This window comes from Rhineura floridana, chromosome 13, assembly GCF_030035675.1.
Source record: "Rhineura floridana isolate rRhiFlo1 chromosome 13, rRhiFlo1.hap2, whole genome shotgun sequence".
NCBI lineage: Eukaryota > Metazoa > Chordata > Lepidosauria > Squamata > Rhineuridae > Rhineura > Rhineura floridana.
In genome coordinates, this window is record NC_084492.1 from 38188414 (window position 1) to 38205183 (window position 16770).

The window sequence follows — 16770 nt, forward strand, 5'->3', positions numbered from 1 at the left end:
TGTCCAGCTGCCTCTTGAAGGCCTCCAGTGTCAGAGAGCCCACTACGTCTCTAGGTAATTTGCTCCATTGTGGTATGGCTCTAACAGTTAGGAGGTTTTTCCTGATGTCCAGTCGAAATCTGGTTTCCTGCACCTTGAGCCCATTATTCTGTGTCCTGCACTCTCAGATGATTGACAAGAGATCCTGATCCTCTTCTGTGTGACAACCTTTCATGTACTTGAAGAATGCTATCATATCTCCCCTCAGTCTCCTCCAGGCTAAACATGCCCAGTTCTTTCAGTCTCTCCTCATAGGGCTTTGTTTCCAGTCCCCTAATCATCCTTGTTGCCCTCCTCTGAACCTGTTCCAGTTTGTCTGCATCCTTCTTGAAGTGCGGAGACCAGAACTGGATGCAGTATTCAAGATGAGGCCTAACCAGTGCTGAATAGGTAAACACATAAGAAGAGCCCTGAAGCTGGATCAGGCCAGTGGGTCATCTAGTCCAGCCTCCTGTTCTCACAGTGGCCAATCAGATGCCTGTGGGAGACACCCCCTCCCCCTTCAACCTCCAGCAGTGCAGATTCTTGGCTTCGTCCTTACCCCCATCTTGGGCTACTCCTTGCTGGAACAAACTTGTAGGAAGAGGAAAGTTAGACATTTTTCACCCCATTCCTCAGCAGTAGCCACCAAACTGCTGATAGTCTATCAAGCATCTTATTTTGGGCCTCCCAGCAGGCTGGTACCCTTTTTGACCCTATTCAGGCAGGGCCCCAGGCACATCAGCACTGTCGTCCCCCCACTGCTGAGGCAAATAAGCCTCCCCTTTAAGCTTCAGTTCTTCTCCATAAAACGGAAGTACTGGTGGACTTGCACTTCAAAGAGTGTAGCATCAGGAAGTTTGAGCCCCAGTCACAGGAATCCAGCCACTGCTGGATTCAAAATAATTTATTTGCATTAAAAAACTCAGCAAGGGGAGAAAAAGGCCACAGTAGAGCCAAGGGAAGGAATCCATCAAGAGCTGTCAGTGCTGGTGTTTTCTTGCATTGGGTGCTTTGTTTTGATACTCCAGAGGTCAGCAAAAGCTCAAGACGTTGAACTGTCCAGATGGGGTTTGGGTCCTCAGCTCAGGGGAAGGCCTTCACCACCATCACTCTCCTCTTCTTCAAGCAAGAACTCCTGGATTTCTTGCTTCATGGCAGCCCTACAATCAGAAAACACACACAAGAAGTTTGTTAACTCTTTGATTGATTGCTTTCTCATTCAAAGATATATATGCACACGCAGTTCAACACGGCCCCCAGTATGTGCTTCCCTGCCCTTCCTATGGTGCTTATATCCAGAGATTAACTATCTTCCGCTTCCCAAATCCCCTCCTCTGCAAAGGGTTTGGATTGTACCTGCATTGCCGGCGTTCTGCCTCTGAGTGGATGTACGGTGGGAGAGGCTCCAAGCAGCTCTGCAAAGGAAAAGAGCTTGGGTTGAATGAACACCTCCAGAATTTAGCCTGGCAGAGCCACCACACCCATCCTCACTCTGGTAAAACAAATACAGAAGAGAAAGTGGCTTTCCTCTTTGCCATGGCTCTAGTCCTCATGGGGACACCATCTTCTCAAGCCAAAGTTGCAGGGAACCCCCTCCTTGTCCACATCAAGTGGAAGCAGTGGACCATCTCCATGCACGCTGCTTGGGCACACAACACCCCCTACTCAAAGGCTGCAGAAGCAATACTCTTCCAGCCATCAAACTCATCTATCTATATACACATGCATACACACCACTCTCCAAGAAGGTGCCCAGGGCACCAAACAAAAACGCCAAAAACACTCTAAAACATCTTAAAAACAAAACATCTTTAAAAACAAAAAGCAATTCCAACACAAACGCAGATTGGGATACGGTCTCTACTTAACAGGCCTGTTGAAAGAGGAAGGTCTTCACTAGTTTAGTCTGCCCACCCAGAAGGAACAGCTTAATGACAGGGGCCAGCCTCAGAACAATAAGCACATGCTGGCTCTGCTCTGCCACCATAGGAGGCAGCACGATTCTGAATACCAGTTGCTGGGAACGGCAGGAGGGGAGAGTGCTCTCGCACTCCGGTCCCGCTTTTGGGCTTCCCATTGAGGCATCTGGTTGGGCACTGCGAGAACAGGATGTGTCCTCCTGCTGGGAGGAAGGGTGGGATATAAATCCAATAATAAATACATAAATAAAAATATGCTGGACTAGGGCCGTTGGCCTGAGGCAGCAGCCAGGCTCCTCTTAGGGTCAAATGCTGCAGTTTTCCAGAGTGCCACACTAGTGACTGCAGGAGGACTTACCATGTCTTTGATGGTCAGGCGGCAGCTGTAGCAGAGCAACGGGAGAAGCTGGGCATGATGGGAAGAGTCTCTGCAGGGGAAAGAGCAGGAGGGCAGAGCATCAAGCCTCCCTTCTATGTCCACCCAGGGCTACGATTTCCCCCTGGAAGAAAATCTGGGCATGAGGCATCTGTGAGTCTAGTACGGGGTGGGGAACCTCCAGGCCTCTCTGGCCCTCACAACTCTGCCCAGGCCACACACCCCAAGTCTCCCTGCTGCAGAAGTCGGGGCAGAGGTCCCCTCACCACCAACGGACTTATGGCGACCCTGTGCATCTTTTGGATATGTTGATAGGCTTTTCATGGTAAGAGGTATTCAGAGGTGGTTTACCATTGCCTTCCTCTAAGCCTACAGCACCCGGTATTCCCAGGAGGTCTCCCATCCGAGTACTAACCAGGCCTGACTCTGCTTAGCTTCTGAGATCAGACGAGATCGGGCGTGTTCAGGGCAGTGTGGCCGTAGGTAGATAATGCCTCTCAATTGCCTGGATAGAGGCTAGAGTGTGTGCGTCTGGAAAGCAGCCCACTGCGCAAAGGTAACATTTACATTTGCTGCCCTGCCCACCCCTGACATGTGGTCCTCAGAAGGGCATATGGGGTTTCCCATCCCTGGTGTAGGAGCAAGGGGTCTAACCCCACCCCGTGCAAGGCGAAAGGTGTTTGTGGAGGCCAACCGCGCTGGACCTTGCTGGCTTCTCCTCACCCGGGCACCGGAGGGTTATTGCAGCATCCTGTCTGGTTCCAGGCCCCTCTGCAGCAGCCATTCCCGGCAGACGGCGGAGGCGGCTTCTGGCAGATCTGCTCTGACAGCACCGTTGACTGCAAGGAAGAGCCATCCACTGGTGGTAGATGGGAAGGAAAGCAGAGTTAGCAGGCGAAAGCAGAGTTAGCAGGCGAAAGAAGCAACGCTTCCTCTGAGAAGCAGCTGTCCTCCACGGCAGAAGCGTGACAGAGCTCAGGGCATCAGCCGAAACTGCTATGCTTTGTAAGTAAAAACAGTCATGCTGCATTTGTACCCATGGCGTTCACTCCCACACATCGTGCTAAGAACCGGTATGCTCTTCCCCCAGAAAGATTTCCTGCCACTTTTAGTGGATTGCCTCTGGAGCCACCTTCCCCAACTGGGTGCCCTACAGATGCTGTTTGATTACCTCCCACCATCATTGGCCATGCTGGCTGGGGCTGATGGGAGTTGGGAGTCCAACAACATCTGGAGGGGCCCAGGATGGAGAGGTCTGCCCCAGGTGTCACTCAGGAGACAGGTGTCTCAGTGGCAGAACCCTCCAGTTTAGCGACTGTGGCGGAAAGCAGCCCAGAGGGGAAAGAAACTCTTGGCCTCCACTGATCCTGGCATCCTGCAGGTTGGAACAGTCAGGCTGGCGAGTGGGAGGTTTGCCTTGGGGTGGGAGGCTGGAATCAAGAAAGCCTTTTGCATCTTGCCAGTTCTCCCTGCAGAACTGCACCCAGGTGCATCCCCTTCTTAGCCAGGTGGAACAGAACTGCCCTGTGGGGCTCCCAAGGCCACCACGTACCAACTTTAGTGTCCAGGGTGCAGAGGCAGAAGAGGCACTGCAGTGCTTCTGTGCAGCCACCGGGGTCAGCCTCTCGGGGAGTCACACAGAGCTTCTCACCTGTCCTGCAGAAAGGATGAAGAGGGTGTCAGGAAGGGGGCTGGAAGGCAAGGCTAGTCTCTTCTCCCACCCTCAGTCCCACCGTGTACCTCCCAGCGGGAAGGCGCATAACCCAACTCTGCATAGGGCATTTGGGACCTGGCACAGTTATGCAGGCAAAGAATCTCAAAAAGGGTCTTTGTAGCCCAAGTTAGTCCTGCTCAGAGTACACCCACTGAAATTAATGGGCATGACTAACTTAGGTTCATTAATTTCAGTAGGCCTACTCTGAGTAACAGTTGGATACAGCTCTACATTTCTAGACCGTGTGATGACTGACGCAAACTTTAAATCCTGCAAGAGAAGAACAATGTAGTCTCAAGAATACAGAAAGTGGGCTGAGTAAGATTTGTGGGGACCAAGAAATGGGTGTGTGTGTGAGGGGGAGGCTTTGCTGCCTTGAATACATTGTTTTTTAAAGGCACCCAGATAACTTCCAGGGTTGCATAGTTTATTCAGCCTGCAGAAACTGGGTGCTGTTGCCACAGGTGTATAGGCACCCCTGCTTGCAACGGGTGCAAACAGCAACAGGTTGCCGGGTGGGAGATTAGCGTTGGGGGCAGTGCTGGCGAGTGTCCCCTTAGAAGCAGCAGGACCCAGCAGGAGGCACTCTTACCGGTAGACAGTGCTGATGGTGGAGGGGAATTCGCACTGCAGCCTGCAAAGGAAGCCCTCAATCAAGCGGTGAATGCTGGCTCTGTCGGGGGCCTGCAGAGAGGACGGGATCGTCACTCTTGCGCACAAAGGAAGGCTGAGAAGGGCAGCCCCTCCCTCCCAAGGGTTCACTCGACAGGCACCCAGAACTGCAGGCGGCCAGACACTGCTCTGACCCAGCTGCTGTGACCCAGCGCTATGACCCTCTTACTTTGGTGTCCAGCGCAGGCATGAAAACGGTGGGCACTCCAAAGAGGCGGTTGTAGAAGGCAATCTCTTTGGCAGGGTATTCCCGCATCGGACGCAAGAAGAGCACGTCTCCATGGCGGCTGTCCAAGAAGCCCTTTCCAGTGGGAGGAGGAAACGAAGACCAAGAGGGGGGCAGGGGCAAGCAGAGGGAAAAGTGCCTGATCAGCTGTCCTCTTTGTCAGATCAAATGGATCAAGGAAGACTGAAACGGTTGGGTGGAACTAACGCCACTCACAGAAGCTCCAGAGTGACGCAGGTACACAGGAAGGTGCCTTACTCAGAGGCAGCCCATTGGCTCCATCAGCCTACTTGGAGACGCCCATGGGGATTGAACCTGGGACCTTCCAGATGCTCTACCACTGAGCGACGACCCTTCGCTTTTATTGAAACGGGGGTGGTGCTGCATCAACAAACTTTGGCTGCCCCTGATGACCAAGCCAAATTTTGAGGTCACCAAGACTCTACCCACTTCCCTCTGGTGCAATCCTTTGCACATTTACTTGGAAGTAAGCCCCGTTAAGTTCAATGGAGCATACTCCCAGGCAAGCACACACAGGGAATGCAACCTTAGGCCCTCGCCTGCTGCTGCACCTCAGTGGCAGGTCTCAGCAACAACCCCCTGCTTGCCTTCCCTAGCCCCACAAATGTTTGGGGTGGGGAGCAGGGCCCTGGCTTTGTGCTAGCTGGCTGGAGCATTAGAAGTGTTGCCAGTGCCACCTGCTAAAATGGCTAGCCCCAAACACCCTCTCTGGAGAGGGGAAACTGTGATCAGCGCCCTCCAAAAGTTGCACCTCAAAAACAAACGAGGGTGCCCCTCTCATCGCAGGGTGGTGATGAAAGGCTTGCCACAGTGACGCGAGGAGAAAGGTGGCCCCCTGCAGACCCAACAGGTGGGAAAATGTGACGGGAAGCAGGAGCTCGCGGGTCCATTCTCAGCACCTTGCCCTTTCAGTAGGCCCTGATCCACACCACCAGGCATCAGCCAGGTCATGGCTCCTGAGGAGACCCTATGTGGACACCGCCTGGAGGCTCCACCTCTGAAAGAAGAGCCAGGCGGGGAGCGGTCCCTCTCTTTCCTCTGCCTAAGGAATCCAGCTGCAGGGTCTCAGCCAGATGTCAGGGTTGGCACCCTGGAGACGGTGAAAAGGCCTGAGAGAGGGAGAAGGAAGGGCCGGGGAAGTCTGGAGGAGAGGCCGGAGTAGCCAGGTCTCTAAGGGAGGGTCCTCCACCAAAAGAAGGGAGGCCGGGCCCTTGCTCCCCGGGCGGGGTCTGTTTGCAGGCTCTCTCCTGAAGCCCCACTGAGTGGGGCCAAAGACAGTACAGCTGCCTTCCAGGTTCCCCCAGCCCCCTTCCTGCACAAGAAGGCCTTGGAGTCCTGGGCTTGAGTCTGCCCTGGCCAACAGCACAGCAGCACGGCATCCCAGGAAATGGAAATGGACGGCCTTCAAGTCGATCCCGACTTATGGCGACCCTATGAATAGGGATTTCATGGTAAGTGGTATTCAGAGGAGGTTTCCCATTGCCTCCCTCTGAGGCTAGTCCTCCCCAGCTGGCCAGGGCCTACTCAGCTTGCCGCAGCTGCACAAGCCAGCCCCTCCCTTGTCCGCAACTGTCAGCTGGGGGGCAACTGGGCTCCTTGGGACTCTGCAGCTTGCCCACAGCTGCACAGGTGGCAAAGCACATCACCCCTGAGCCACTCCCTATGGGGGTGATCTTTAGCTGGCCTTTGACACCCAGGAGACACGAGCGGGGATTTGAACTCATGGACTCTGGACTCCCAGCCAGGCTCTCCTCCCCACTGTGCTATACCAGCTGTCATCCCAGGAAAGGAGGCTTACAGAAGGACTGTGCCGACTAGTGAAAGTAACCTGAAATAAAGCCACACTTGGAGCAGAGCCACAGTGGGCCAGCGCTAGCGCTGGGTCCCTGGGAGATACGGAATCACCCCTCTTGGGATGGGCCCTTTCCCTTGGGGTACAGCACGGAAGGTCCCAAGCAAACTGCACAGCCTCCCTTCTCTTACCGTATCTACAGCCAGGAAGGCCCCCCGTCCCAGGCACAGGTTGGTCAAGAGCTTGACAGCCACACGGGTACAGCTGTCTCCCATCATCACCTTGGTGTATCCGCTTGTCCGGGCCACGTGGAGGATCAAGTGGTTCCTAAGGAAGTAAGAAGGGAAGCCCTGTTGCGCAGGCCAAAAGGGGCCCACCTAGTCCTATATCCTCTTTTGGACAGTGGCCAATCAGATGTCCCAACGGGAAGCCCACAAGCAGGACAGGAGGGCAAGTGCACTTTCCCCCACCTGCAATTCCCAGCATGTGGTATTTAGAGGCAAACACTGATAGCCTTCATGAATTTGTCTGTTCCACTGTCAGACAAACGCAGCATGGAGGATATAAATTCCTGACCTATTACTCTTGCAAAAGGCCACGGTCTGGCTGACCCCTTCCCAGGCCCATGACCCTCAACAGAGGCAAGCAAAGCACACGATGACTGCCTCACTCCGTCAGTGGAGCTGCACCAAGGACATCAACAGCAAACCCAGAAGTGGCAGCCCTGCAGAGGGCAGGGCAGAGTGGCTTTGCATAGAGTAAGGCCCATTCTAAGTGCTGGCTCCAGAAGTCCTTGAGCCCGTGGCTCTGAAGTTGCTGCTCAGGATTAGTTAGGCAGAGTGTGCCCTCTTCCTGAATGGCCCTGGCTCTACCTGCGGCATCTTCTGCAACCTTGAGGGAGTGCTTGAAGCAGTCAGCCCGCTGGCAGGGATCCAAGCCTTCTTGCTCCTGGGATTAGCCAGGATCTGGGGCACCGTGGTCCCCCTATTACACGACTTCAATTAGCCATCAAGGGGGTGTTGGGTCCCACTTGGAATGCAGTCTCCAGAGCTGCCCATCCTAGAGTGCGATGCATGCTGGGAACTCATCCAGCAACGCTCCGACCTAAGGAAAGATTCTCTCCAGCCAAGGCAGAGGGGCGCACCTGAGGGTCTGCAGGAGCTCCTCTTTCGCCGTCAGGGTTTTCACAGCTCCAAAGAGCTTGGTTAGTTCTTCAGTGTGGGAAACAGGAGGAGTTCCTGGGACCGGCACTCCTTCCTTCCATGAAGACCTGTGCATGCTAAGCTCAGCCAACTGGTCCTTCAAGGAGCTTGCTGCATCACCCGTCATCTCCTCACGCTGCTGCTGCTGCTGCCGCCTTATGAAGCCATCCACGGCTTCCTTGTAGCTGTGGCCATGCTCGGTGGTGCTATGGGGAATCGAGCGCAAGACAGAACTTGGCAGGTCAAACACCTGTGAAAGAGCAGAGCACGCACAGGGCCCTCCGAGTCAGCCACAAGGAGCATTACCAGCAGCAGTCACCTAAACACTGTAAAGGTGGTGGCAGTGGGGGGGGGAGCCATTGTCCCTCCAGATGTTGCTGAAACTCCAGCTCCCATGAGCCCCAGCCAGCATGGCCAACAGGAAGTCATGATGGGAGTTACAGTCCAGAAGCATCTGGAGGGGCCATGGTGTCCACCCTGTTGCAAGGTCTACTCAGAATTCACACTGAAGGTTACATTTTGCATTTGGTCCAGTTTTCCGGCAGGGCAGAAGCTTTTCTCCCAAGCTTCCTCTTAACAGGAGGGAAGCCTGACCCCCCCCCACTTCTTTCTTTCTCTTTCTCCCCCCCCCCCCAATAGTCTGGCTGACTGCAAAGAGAGAGATTTTATTATTTTGCTGAAATGCTTTCCATCTTGGTTTTTTCCCCCAGGATATAACAGGTCTTTCCCACATTCCTGAATTCAATTGGTTACAGTACAAGCCTAACCATATCTATACAGAAGTAAGTCCTGCTGAATTCACTGGGGCTTACTTCCAGGTAAGAAGGGTTAGGATTGCACCCGAAGAAATTATTATTGCCTTTGTAGTATTTGGAAAAGTCTGCTAAATCCACTGTGTCTGTGCATTTTTTGTCCAGTTTCCCCATTTGCTGAAAGCACGAGTCGCGCAAAAGGCAAATGGGTTCTAACCTGGAAGGGCGGGGCCCTGTCTCTCTCCAGCTGCAAAAGCAGCAACTGCTGAAGGGCCAGAGACCATCTACCTGTGTGAGTTTCTGCAAGACCTGCTCCCTGCATTTCTGGCTGATTTCCACCTGGCCTGGAAGGGCGGGGCCCTGTCTCTCTCCAGCTACAAAAGCAGCAACTGCTGAAGGGGCCAGAGACCATCTACCTGTGTGAGTTTCTGCAAGACCTGCTCCCTGCATTTCTGGCTGATTTCCACCTGGCCTGGAAGGGCGGGGTCCTGTCTCTCTCCAGCTACAAAAGCAGCAACTGCTGAAGGGCCAGAGACCATCTACCTGTGTGAGTTTCTGCAAGACCTGCTCCCTGCATTTCTGGCTGATTTCCACCTGGCCTGGAAGGGCGGGGTCCTGTCTCTCTCCAGCTACAAAAGCAGCAACTGCTGAAGGGCCAGAGACCATCTACCTGTGTGAGTTTCTGCAAGACCTGCTCCCTGCATTTCTGGCTGATTTCCACCTGGCCTGGAAGGGCGGGGTCCTGTCTCTCTCCAGCTGCAAAAGCAGCAACTGCTGAAGGGGCCGGAGACCGTGTGTGTGTATGTGTGCGTGAACCTGCTGCTCGGGATGTCTATAGACTACTGGGGTTAGTTGTTTTTTAGTTGTTTTGGGGGGTCAAGATTTAATTTTGGAGATTCATTTTTGCTGTTATTTGGACAATAGCATATTTTTGTTAAACACTGTTAAGTGTGTGGGGATTGTTTAATTGTATATTTATTGAGATGTTCTCATTAGTTTGTTGTTTATTATTATTGTTTGGCTACTTATATACTGTGTATATTTATATGTTAAAAATAAAAATGCTACTTATTTGCTGGGAAATTGAAGATTTTTATCTAGGCCTTTTTATAAAGTGTTTGGTTCTCTTATTGTGACACATTTAAATGTTTTTTCTTTTCTTTTAATAATGTTATTTGTTATTTAATTTTGAGAATTGCATTATTGTATTTATGCTTTATGATGTGTTATATTCGTGTTTTTGTAAGCCGCCTTGAGGGCCTTTTGGCCATAAGGCGGGATATAAATTTAATAAATAAAATAAAATAACCATCCAGGTGGCCTCTGAGGTAACCCATCAGTGATGCGAAAAGACTTAAGCAACCCTGAAATTAGTAGACAAAGGATGAAAACTGTTTTCTTTTTCAAAATATCGGAATCTACTAAGGTGAATCCTTTGCTTCCATATGGAGCATGTGCATCACTTGACACATTTATATACTACAGCATTTGGGTATCTCTCTCTCTCTCTCTCTCTCTCTCTCACACACACACACACACACACACACACACTTTTTTCATGTTGGACTGCAAATCATAAGAAGTTCTGTTATAACATTCCTTTTGAAAATTATTCTCAGAAACTTTGCCCCTCGTTGGCTTTTCCCAAAGGCTCTACGCACCAGGGCCCAAATGTGGCCCGCAAGGCATCTCTATCTGGCCCTTGGAACTCTCCCCAGGCCACACCCACCCCGCCGGGCCCTGCTTCACACCCGGAGTGGAACTCTGATCATGCTCTTCCTTGCCTGGGCAGAGGAAGGAGAGAGGAGTCATGTCTGTGCAGAAACTAACTTCCTATCCAAAGGTAACATTTTGTTGCATTTGTTGCTCTGCCCCCTTTTGCCTCTGAGCTTTCTCACAATTGGCATGTAAGAAAGGAAACTTTCCTATGGGATCAGTTAGCTGGCGTAGGAAGCTATTTCGCTACAGACAAACCAGCCTGACTGGCTGTCTAAGGCCATTCCTGACACCACTCAAAGACCACAACATGCTGCAACTGGGCAATGGCCTCAGGAGGGGGGCTGGCACTGCTCCCCCACCTCGGCCTTTCCTCGTGGGTGCCTTTCCTTACCTCTTCCAAGCACACCATGTGATAGGGGAACCCCGTGGCTTGCAGGATCGTCTCCACCTGGCGGCGGATGTCTTCCCGCTTGCCCAGGCTCTGTCCGCACACAGCTCCCTCTGCGCGGCAAGAAAGGGGGTCAGGCAGATCAGTTGACCAGCAAGCATCTGTGGGGCACTCACAACCTTCCTTATCCTAGGCTGGAGGAGAATCACGGTGGAAGGCACCTGAGTCAGTGGCGGCTGGTGGCTCCATGTCAGCAGGGCAGTGGAATCCGCTCCGGGTTTTAGTCTGAACTTTCAAGGAGCTGTCTAAGCTGCCCCTGCCCAAACTCATTCAAAAGTGCTGCCCAAATTACTTTCGATGCAAGAGGGGCCACAATGCACACCGTAATGGTGCCTGGTGAAATATGCTAAGTGACTTGGCTACAGGAAGTTGCCTTCTACTAAGGGAATTCCTCTCCTTCGCCCATCTCTCTCAGAACTGCATATAGTGGAGGTGGAGAACCCGGTGTCCTCCAGGTCTTGTTGGACTCCAACTCCCATCAGCCCCAGCCAGCATGGCCAATAATCAGGGATAAGGAGAGTTGCGGTTCATCAGCATCTGGCCAACCTCAAGCTCCCCAAGCCTGGGCGACACTGACTTGCAGTGGCTCTCCAGGGTCGCAGAACCAGGGCCTTTCCCAGGCCTACTTGGAGACTGTGGAGATCAAACCTGGGACCTTCTGCATGCAAAGCAAGTGCTCCACCCCTGAGCTATGGGCCTTCCCCTCTCCAACAGCCAGCCCAACGCCACCTGCGCTGGCACCTGGCGGGAGTACGTTTTCCACAAAGCCAAGCAAGAGTGTAAAGGGATGACTTTCTAGCAGTATCATTTTTAAAAAGGGCCTTCTAAGTGGTGGCCCCCAAATTATGGAATGATCTCCTTGACGAGGCGCGCATGGTGCCAACACTGTTATCTTTCGGCGCCACTTTCCTCTTCTCCCAGGCATTTTAGCATGTGTTTTAATTGGCTTTTAAATATGTTTTTAAATTTGTATGTTTGTTTTTATGTTTTAATTGTTGTAAACCACCCAGAGAGCTTCGGCTATGGGGTGGTAAACAAATGCAATAAATAAATAAATAATAAAATCTGGGAGAAGAGTGGAAATGTTGATGTCAGATTTCTTTCGGCTTGAACAAGCTTCTTCTGGCCCAGAGCTACCAGACTTCAGTCTCCCAAGTGCAGAGAAGGACACGCCCAGCAAGCGTAACTTACCGTCGATGTAGATGATTCCTGGTTTGAAGCGGAGTTTCTTGGCTGCTTCCCGGCTCAAGCCCTGGGAGGAGAAAGACAGGCACAGCTTTGGGTCAAAGAACTTGGCTGCTAACCCTGATGGCTACGCTCTACCTCCACTCTCAGAGGCAGCGTACTTCTGAATTCCAGTTGCTGGAAACCGCTCTCAGGTCCTGCTTGCGGACTTCCCATCGGAGCATCTGGTTGGCTACTGTGAGAAGACAATGCTGGACTAGATGGGCCACTGGCCTGATCCAGCTCCAGGTCTCTTCTTAGGTTCGTAACTTGGAAGTGTGCTGCATTGCAGGTGCCTCAAACGATTAGAGGAAATCTAGTCTCCCATGCAAGACGCTAATAGCCCTCTTCCCCCGGAGCAAAGGTTCCCCAGAAGACCAAGGGAAGAACAGGGGTGGCTCAGGACAGGTCAGTGAAGCTCACGTGACCCTTGGAGGAGCTCAAGTTGTGCCCTCCTTTTATAGACACTGCTGCCTGGAAAGGAGTTGGGGGGGTCTGTGTTTGCACTGTGGTAACAATGGCCTCTGACAAACAGCTACCCACCCTCTGTAAAAGCCAGAAAGAGAGATCTGTATTTTTTTTTCAAGTTCCTGAGCTGTGGTTAAATAAATACATTTTATTAAGTTTTGCTATTGATTTTTATGGTCTGCTGTATTTGTGTTATTGAAAACTACCTTGGGAGCACAGAACATGCTGAAGGCCCAGGTAAAAATGAATTAACAATGAGAGTGAGCGATTCAGAAGGGGAGCCTTCCACAGTGGAAGCACAAACACTACGCAAAACATGACGATGCCTGGCCTTGCATCTCTGAACTTCAGCAAAAAGCTGCATGCCTCCTTCTAAACAAAGCCGAGATCAACACAGGCAGACATAATAGATGATCCAGCCCAGGGGTAACCAATGTGGTGCCTTCCAGATGTTGCTGGACTACAACTCCCATAATCGCTGCCCATCAGCTATGCTGGCTGAGGCAGATGGGAGCTGGAGTCCAGCAACATCTAGAGGGCCACAGGTTAGCCTCCCCTGGAACTAGTTTGTCCACTCCACAGAAGAGCAGTCTTTTCCCCCCCTATGTACATCCTCACCACCAATCTTAGCTTTGGCTACACCAATTGTTTCTCAAACATTTCCAGATTGGGACCTGCCTTCGTAAACATCCTCCCAATTCCCCAGCAGACATTGCATTGGCAGGTGATCAAACATTCTGGGGCTCCTGAACGTGCTCGATATTCATTAGACTGGTTTGGTGGTGATGGTGGGTGACTGCCCCTTTAATGTTTTTTTCCTAATTTCTGCAAACTTAAAGGTTCCCCAAAGCACGCCAGTTCCTCCAGGTTTGGCTCTGCTTCCGTTGGCACGCACCACCGGAATTCATTGTTTGAGGGACATCACAGATGTAAGAAGAGCAGAAGCTGCTGTATCTAGAATCTCCTTTGATGTTTTGTAGCTTCTCTCAGCAAGGCTGCCCTGGAGACTGCAAACAATTGCAGCTGGGAGGGAAGAGGCTCTGCCTACTGCAGAAAACTCTCCCTCCCTCCCTTCTTGGAAACTGGTGCCTCCCTCCAGCTCACTGACATCTTGGGGGTGTCTGGCTATCCCACTAAACCCCAAAATCCAGATGCAAACTCTTTCCATTGCTTATCTGACTGCAAATCCCGCTTCCTACCAAGAAGTTGTGGGCAAATACCTCTTGCACTTGCCGCACCATTGAACTAGAGGCAGGGCCACCCGAAAATGCAAGGAGAACCTGCAGCAACAAAAAGGAATGCAAGGGAGTATTAGAAAACATGTCTGTCGCTTCTGTTGTCATCTCCTCCCCCCCCCCAAACAAAATACCCAGGCAGGACCTTCTCTCCAGGGTAAATGCAGCGATTCCTGCCAAGCATAGCCCGGAACTTGTGAATAAAATAATCCTTGAAACAGCCCCTACAAAAAAGAACAGATGCATGTAAATAAGGCAATCAGATGTGACAGAAATCCAGTTCACGTAAAGGATCTTGGCCTTACCTGTTTAAGCCACACCCTGACTACACTTGGAAAAACAAGAATTGCTTTTCACTGTCAGGGTCTTTTCCATCTACTTGACTGACTCTCTGAGGTCTCAAGCAGGGATCCCCTCCCCATCACCTGCTAATTGACCCTCTTTAACTGGAAATGCCAGGGACAGGAGCTGCATACACCCCATACATTTAAAGCGCACAACTTCCCCCAAAGAATCTTGGGAACTGTAGTCTGTTAAGGGTGCTGGGAACTGTACCTGTGTGTGGGTAAACTACAGTTCCCAGGATTCTTGGATGGGTGGGTGGGAAATGGGCTTTGAATGGGCTTTAAATTTATGGTGTGTATGCAGCCTGAATCTGTGAACTTCTGTGTACAAAGCATGTGCTCTGCAGAATGTGAGCTATGACCCCTCTCCCCTTGGTTGAAACTCTTCTGGTTCTAGTTTAGAGCAGCATTGTCTGATGGACAGTGGACCAGAGTGCTTAGCTCTTGAGAAAAGCAACTCAAATGATTTTTTTAAAAAAACCTCACTGAGATCAAGGAAGTCTAGAAAATAGCCATAACGAAATTTTGCTCTGCTACTCAACACCAGGAGTTGACACCTGTGGCAAAAACCAGCCAGACCTCTTGGGAAAAAGTTTGCAGCACTGTGGCAGACCACAGCAGGCCTTTAGAGCAGGGTAACCATGCCTGCCGCCCAGGCACAGCCGGCCATCATACTTACTTGCAAAAGGCATCCCCAACACGGATGATTAACACTGGGGAGCCCTCTTTGCACTTCATGCATTTCACAGGACAGCTTAGGAAACAGAAAAAGAAGATCAGATTCCAAAGGCCTTTGACAAGGTGGAAGACAGTCGAACATTCGGGGAGGAAAGATAAACATCTATCTGTAGGGACTGGAGCAGACCTCAGAAATTAGGGTTGCCGACTATCAAGTCTTTCACTGGCTCATTTAATATTTCTGTCTTGGAACAAGTATCAGGTTTATTTCATTTAACAAACCAGATATTTGGGGATGGGGGTACTGCATTTTTGTTATTGACTTCCAGCCCCTGAACCTCCTCTCTGACCTGCCAAAAATACAACAGGGTCTGCCCCCTGATCTATCAAAACCTGCTCCCTTTGGCTCCACTCACTGACCTGCTGTTCTTAAAACGACAGGTCAACTTCTTCTTCGTCTGGTGTTTAATGGCGAATCAAGGCCAAGGTCAACTTCTCAAAAAGTTAACAGCTTGTTAGCCAACAGTTGTAAAGAGTCAGTTTTACCTAAGTTGGTGCCCTCCAGTTAATTGATTTCAACTATAGCTCCCATCAGCCCCAGTCAGCAGTGCTAGCTGGAGATGATGCAAGTTGTAGTTTAAAACATCTGGAGGGCACAAGGATGGAGAAGGCTTGTACAGAGTGTTATTCAAATCAGAAACTTATGTTTTAACATTATCTAAATCTCATGCTGATTTTGTTTCGTCAACATGTTACCAACTGCCATCACAACAGAAGTAGTGAGAACTAATTCTCTTAGTTCTTTCAAATCTCTCCTCAATCTGTTTCTGTAACGCCCTCAGTACAGCCCACGACCCTCATTCTCCACTGAAGTTAAGGCTGCCTGAAAAGCCCACAAATTCCTCTGTTGTCTCCTTTCTGCTGTGTTATTTAATGTGATTAAATATTTAATATAATATAAGCATATCCCATTCTTTCACTTGTCCAGCACTCAAAAGTGGCGTACAACACAATTATAGCAATACGATTGTTGTTATTATGATAATTAAAAAGAAAAACAAGAAATAATATCTTATTCTTTAAGGTGCACAAGTCTTTCTGCTATTTTTTTAAAAAAATGCATGGATGACACTTTATAAGAATAATATTTTAGTAGTAGTACTAGTAGCAGTTGTAATAGAAAAAGAGGAATAAATATTTAAAGTAAGTAATATTTTCACTTGTTGCGGTGGATTTTGGTATACCATTTTATGCTGCGTTCCTACTGTGGCCTCTGCGGTTACCGCAGAAACAGCATCTAGGGGGAAATCAACAGGCTCAGCCACTCCCCCGAAAGAGCAACCAGAGAGGAGCTTTTTCTCGGATCCCCCACCCGCCCCCTTCCTCACCTGCCCCGGGGCGCCCTCCCGGGCTGACCCCCACCGCAGCCTCCCTCCCCGGCTTCGCACATGCCCGCCCGCTTCTCCGCCTCGGCCACGTGGGGCGCCCTACAGAAACCGAGCAGGCGCGGGCACCCGGCGCACGCTTGTGACGTCACGGTTCCGGCTGCGCGCGCCATAGCCCATAGATTTCTTTAGATTCACAAACAGATTCCAGTTTCCGGGTTGAGTTTAATGTAGGGTATTTTTTTTATATATGTGTGTGTGTGTGTGTGAGAGAGAAAGAGATAAACCAACCAACCGTCCAACTGATGGGAAGGCAAGGAGAAGATACAAGGAGCAGGCCTAAGTCTGCTGATTTGGGGAGAGACTATGGTACAGCCACCCTGCAGTGTTGTCCAGTGCAGTTAGCTCTAGCTGGCATGTGTGAGTCAGACTGAGAAGGTAGCATAAAACTACCCTGCTGTTTATTTCTCTTATAACTGTATATTTTATTGTTATAACCTGCCCTGGGACCTTGTGGTGAAGGGCGGGTAAGTAATCTAATTGATAAATATTGTTATCCTTGCCTCTTAGAGTT

General features: G+C 50.8%; 1 protein-coding gene and 1 non-coding gene across 4 annotated transcripts; both read right to left on the bottom strand.

Annotated features, from left to right (window-relative positions):
- Window positions 1-889: 889 nt before the first annotated feature.
- CTU2 (cytosolic thiouridylase subunit 2) lies at window positions 890-16335 on the bottom strand. Of its 3 annotated transcripts, none has more exons than XM_061594551.1 (15): window positions 16200-16334; window positions 14813-14887; window positions 13935-14013; window positions 13775-13834; window positions 12054-12114; window positions 10806-10915; window positions 7886-8193; window positions 6933-7068; window positions 4872-5003; window positions 4623-4714; window positions 3869-3972; window positions 3040-3175; window positions 2299-2368; window positions 1378-1436; window positions 890-1181 (listed from the first exon to the last, which is right to left on the bottom strand). In XM_061594551.1, the coding sequence occupies exons 1-15, from the start codon at window positions 16259-16261 to the stop codon at window positions 1100-1102; spliced, it is 1566 nt and encodes a 521-aa protein (XP_061450535.1). In that variant the 5' UTR covers window positions 16262-16334; the 3' UTR covers window positions 890-1099. The 3 variants fall into 3 exon arrangements, with proteins under 3 accessions (XP_061450535.1, XP_061450537.1, XP_061450536.1); XM_061594553.1 differs by lacking the exon at window positions 16200-16334 and adding an exon at window positions 16056-16105; XM_061594552.1 differs by lacking the exon at window positions 4872-5003 and having other exon boundaries at window positions 16200-16335.
- On the bottom strand, window positions 2683-2801 carry LOC133369453 (5S ribosomal RNA). Its single transcript, XR_009758890.1, has one exon. It is a non-coding gene; the product is annotated as a 5S ribosomal RNA (ribosomal RNA).
- Window positions 16336-16770: the final 435 nt, after the last annotated feature.

Coding starts and splice junctions, on each gene's coding strand:
- CTU2 (XM_061594551.1), bottom strand. CDS start 16,261: ATGTGCGAAGCCGGGGAGGGAGGCTGCGGTGGGGGTCAGCCCGGGAGG. Junction 10,916..12,053: donor AGGAATCATCTACATCGACG/GTAAGTTACGCT, acceptor CTTGCCGCGCAG/AGGGAGCTGTGTGCGGACAG. Junction 7,069..7,885: donor GAGCTCCTGCAGACCCTCAG/GTGCGCCCCTCT, acceptor TTACTTCCTTAG/GAACCACTTGATCCTCCACG.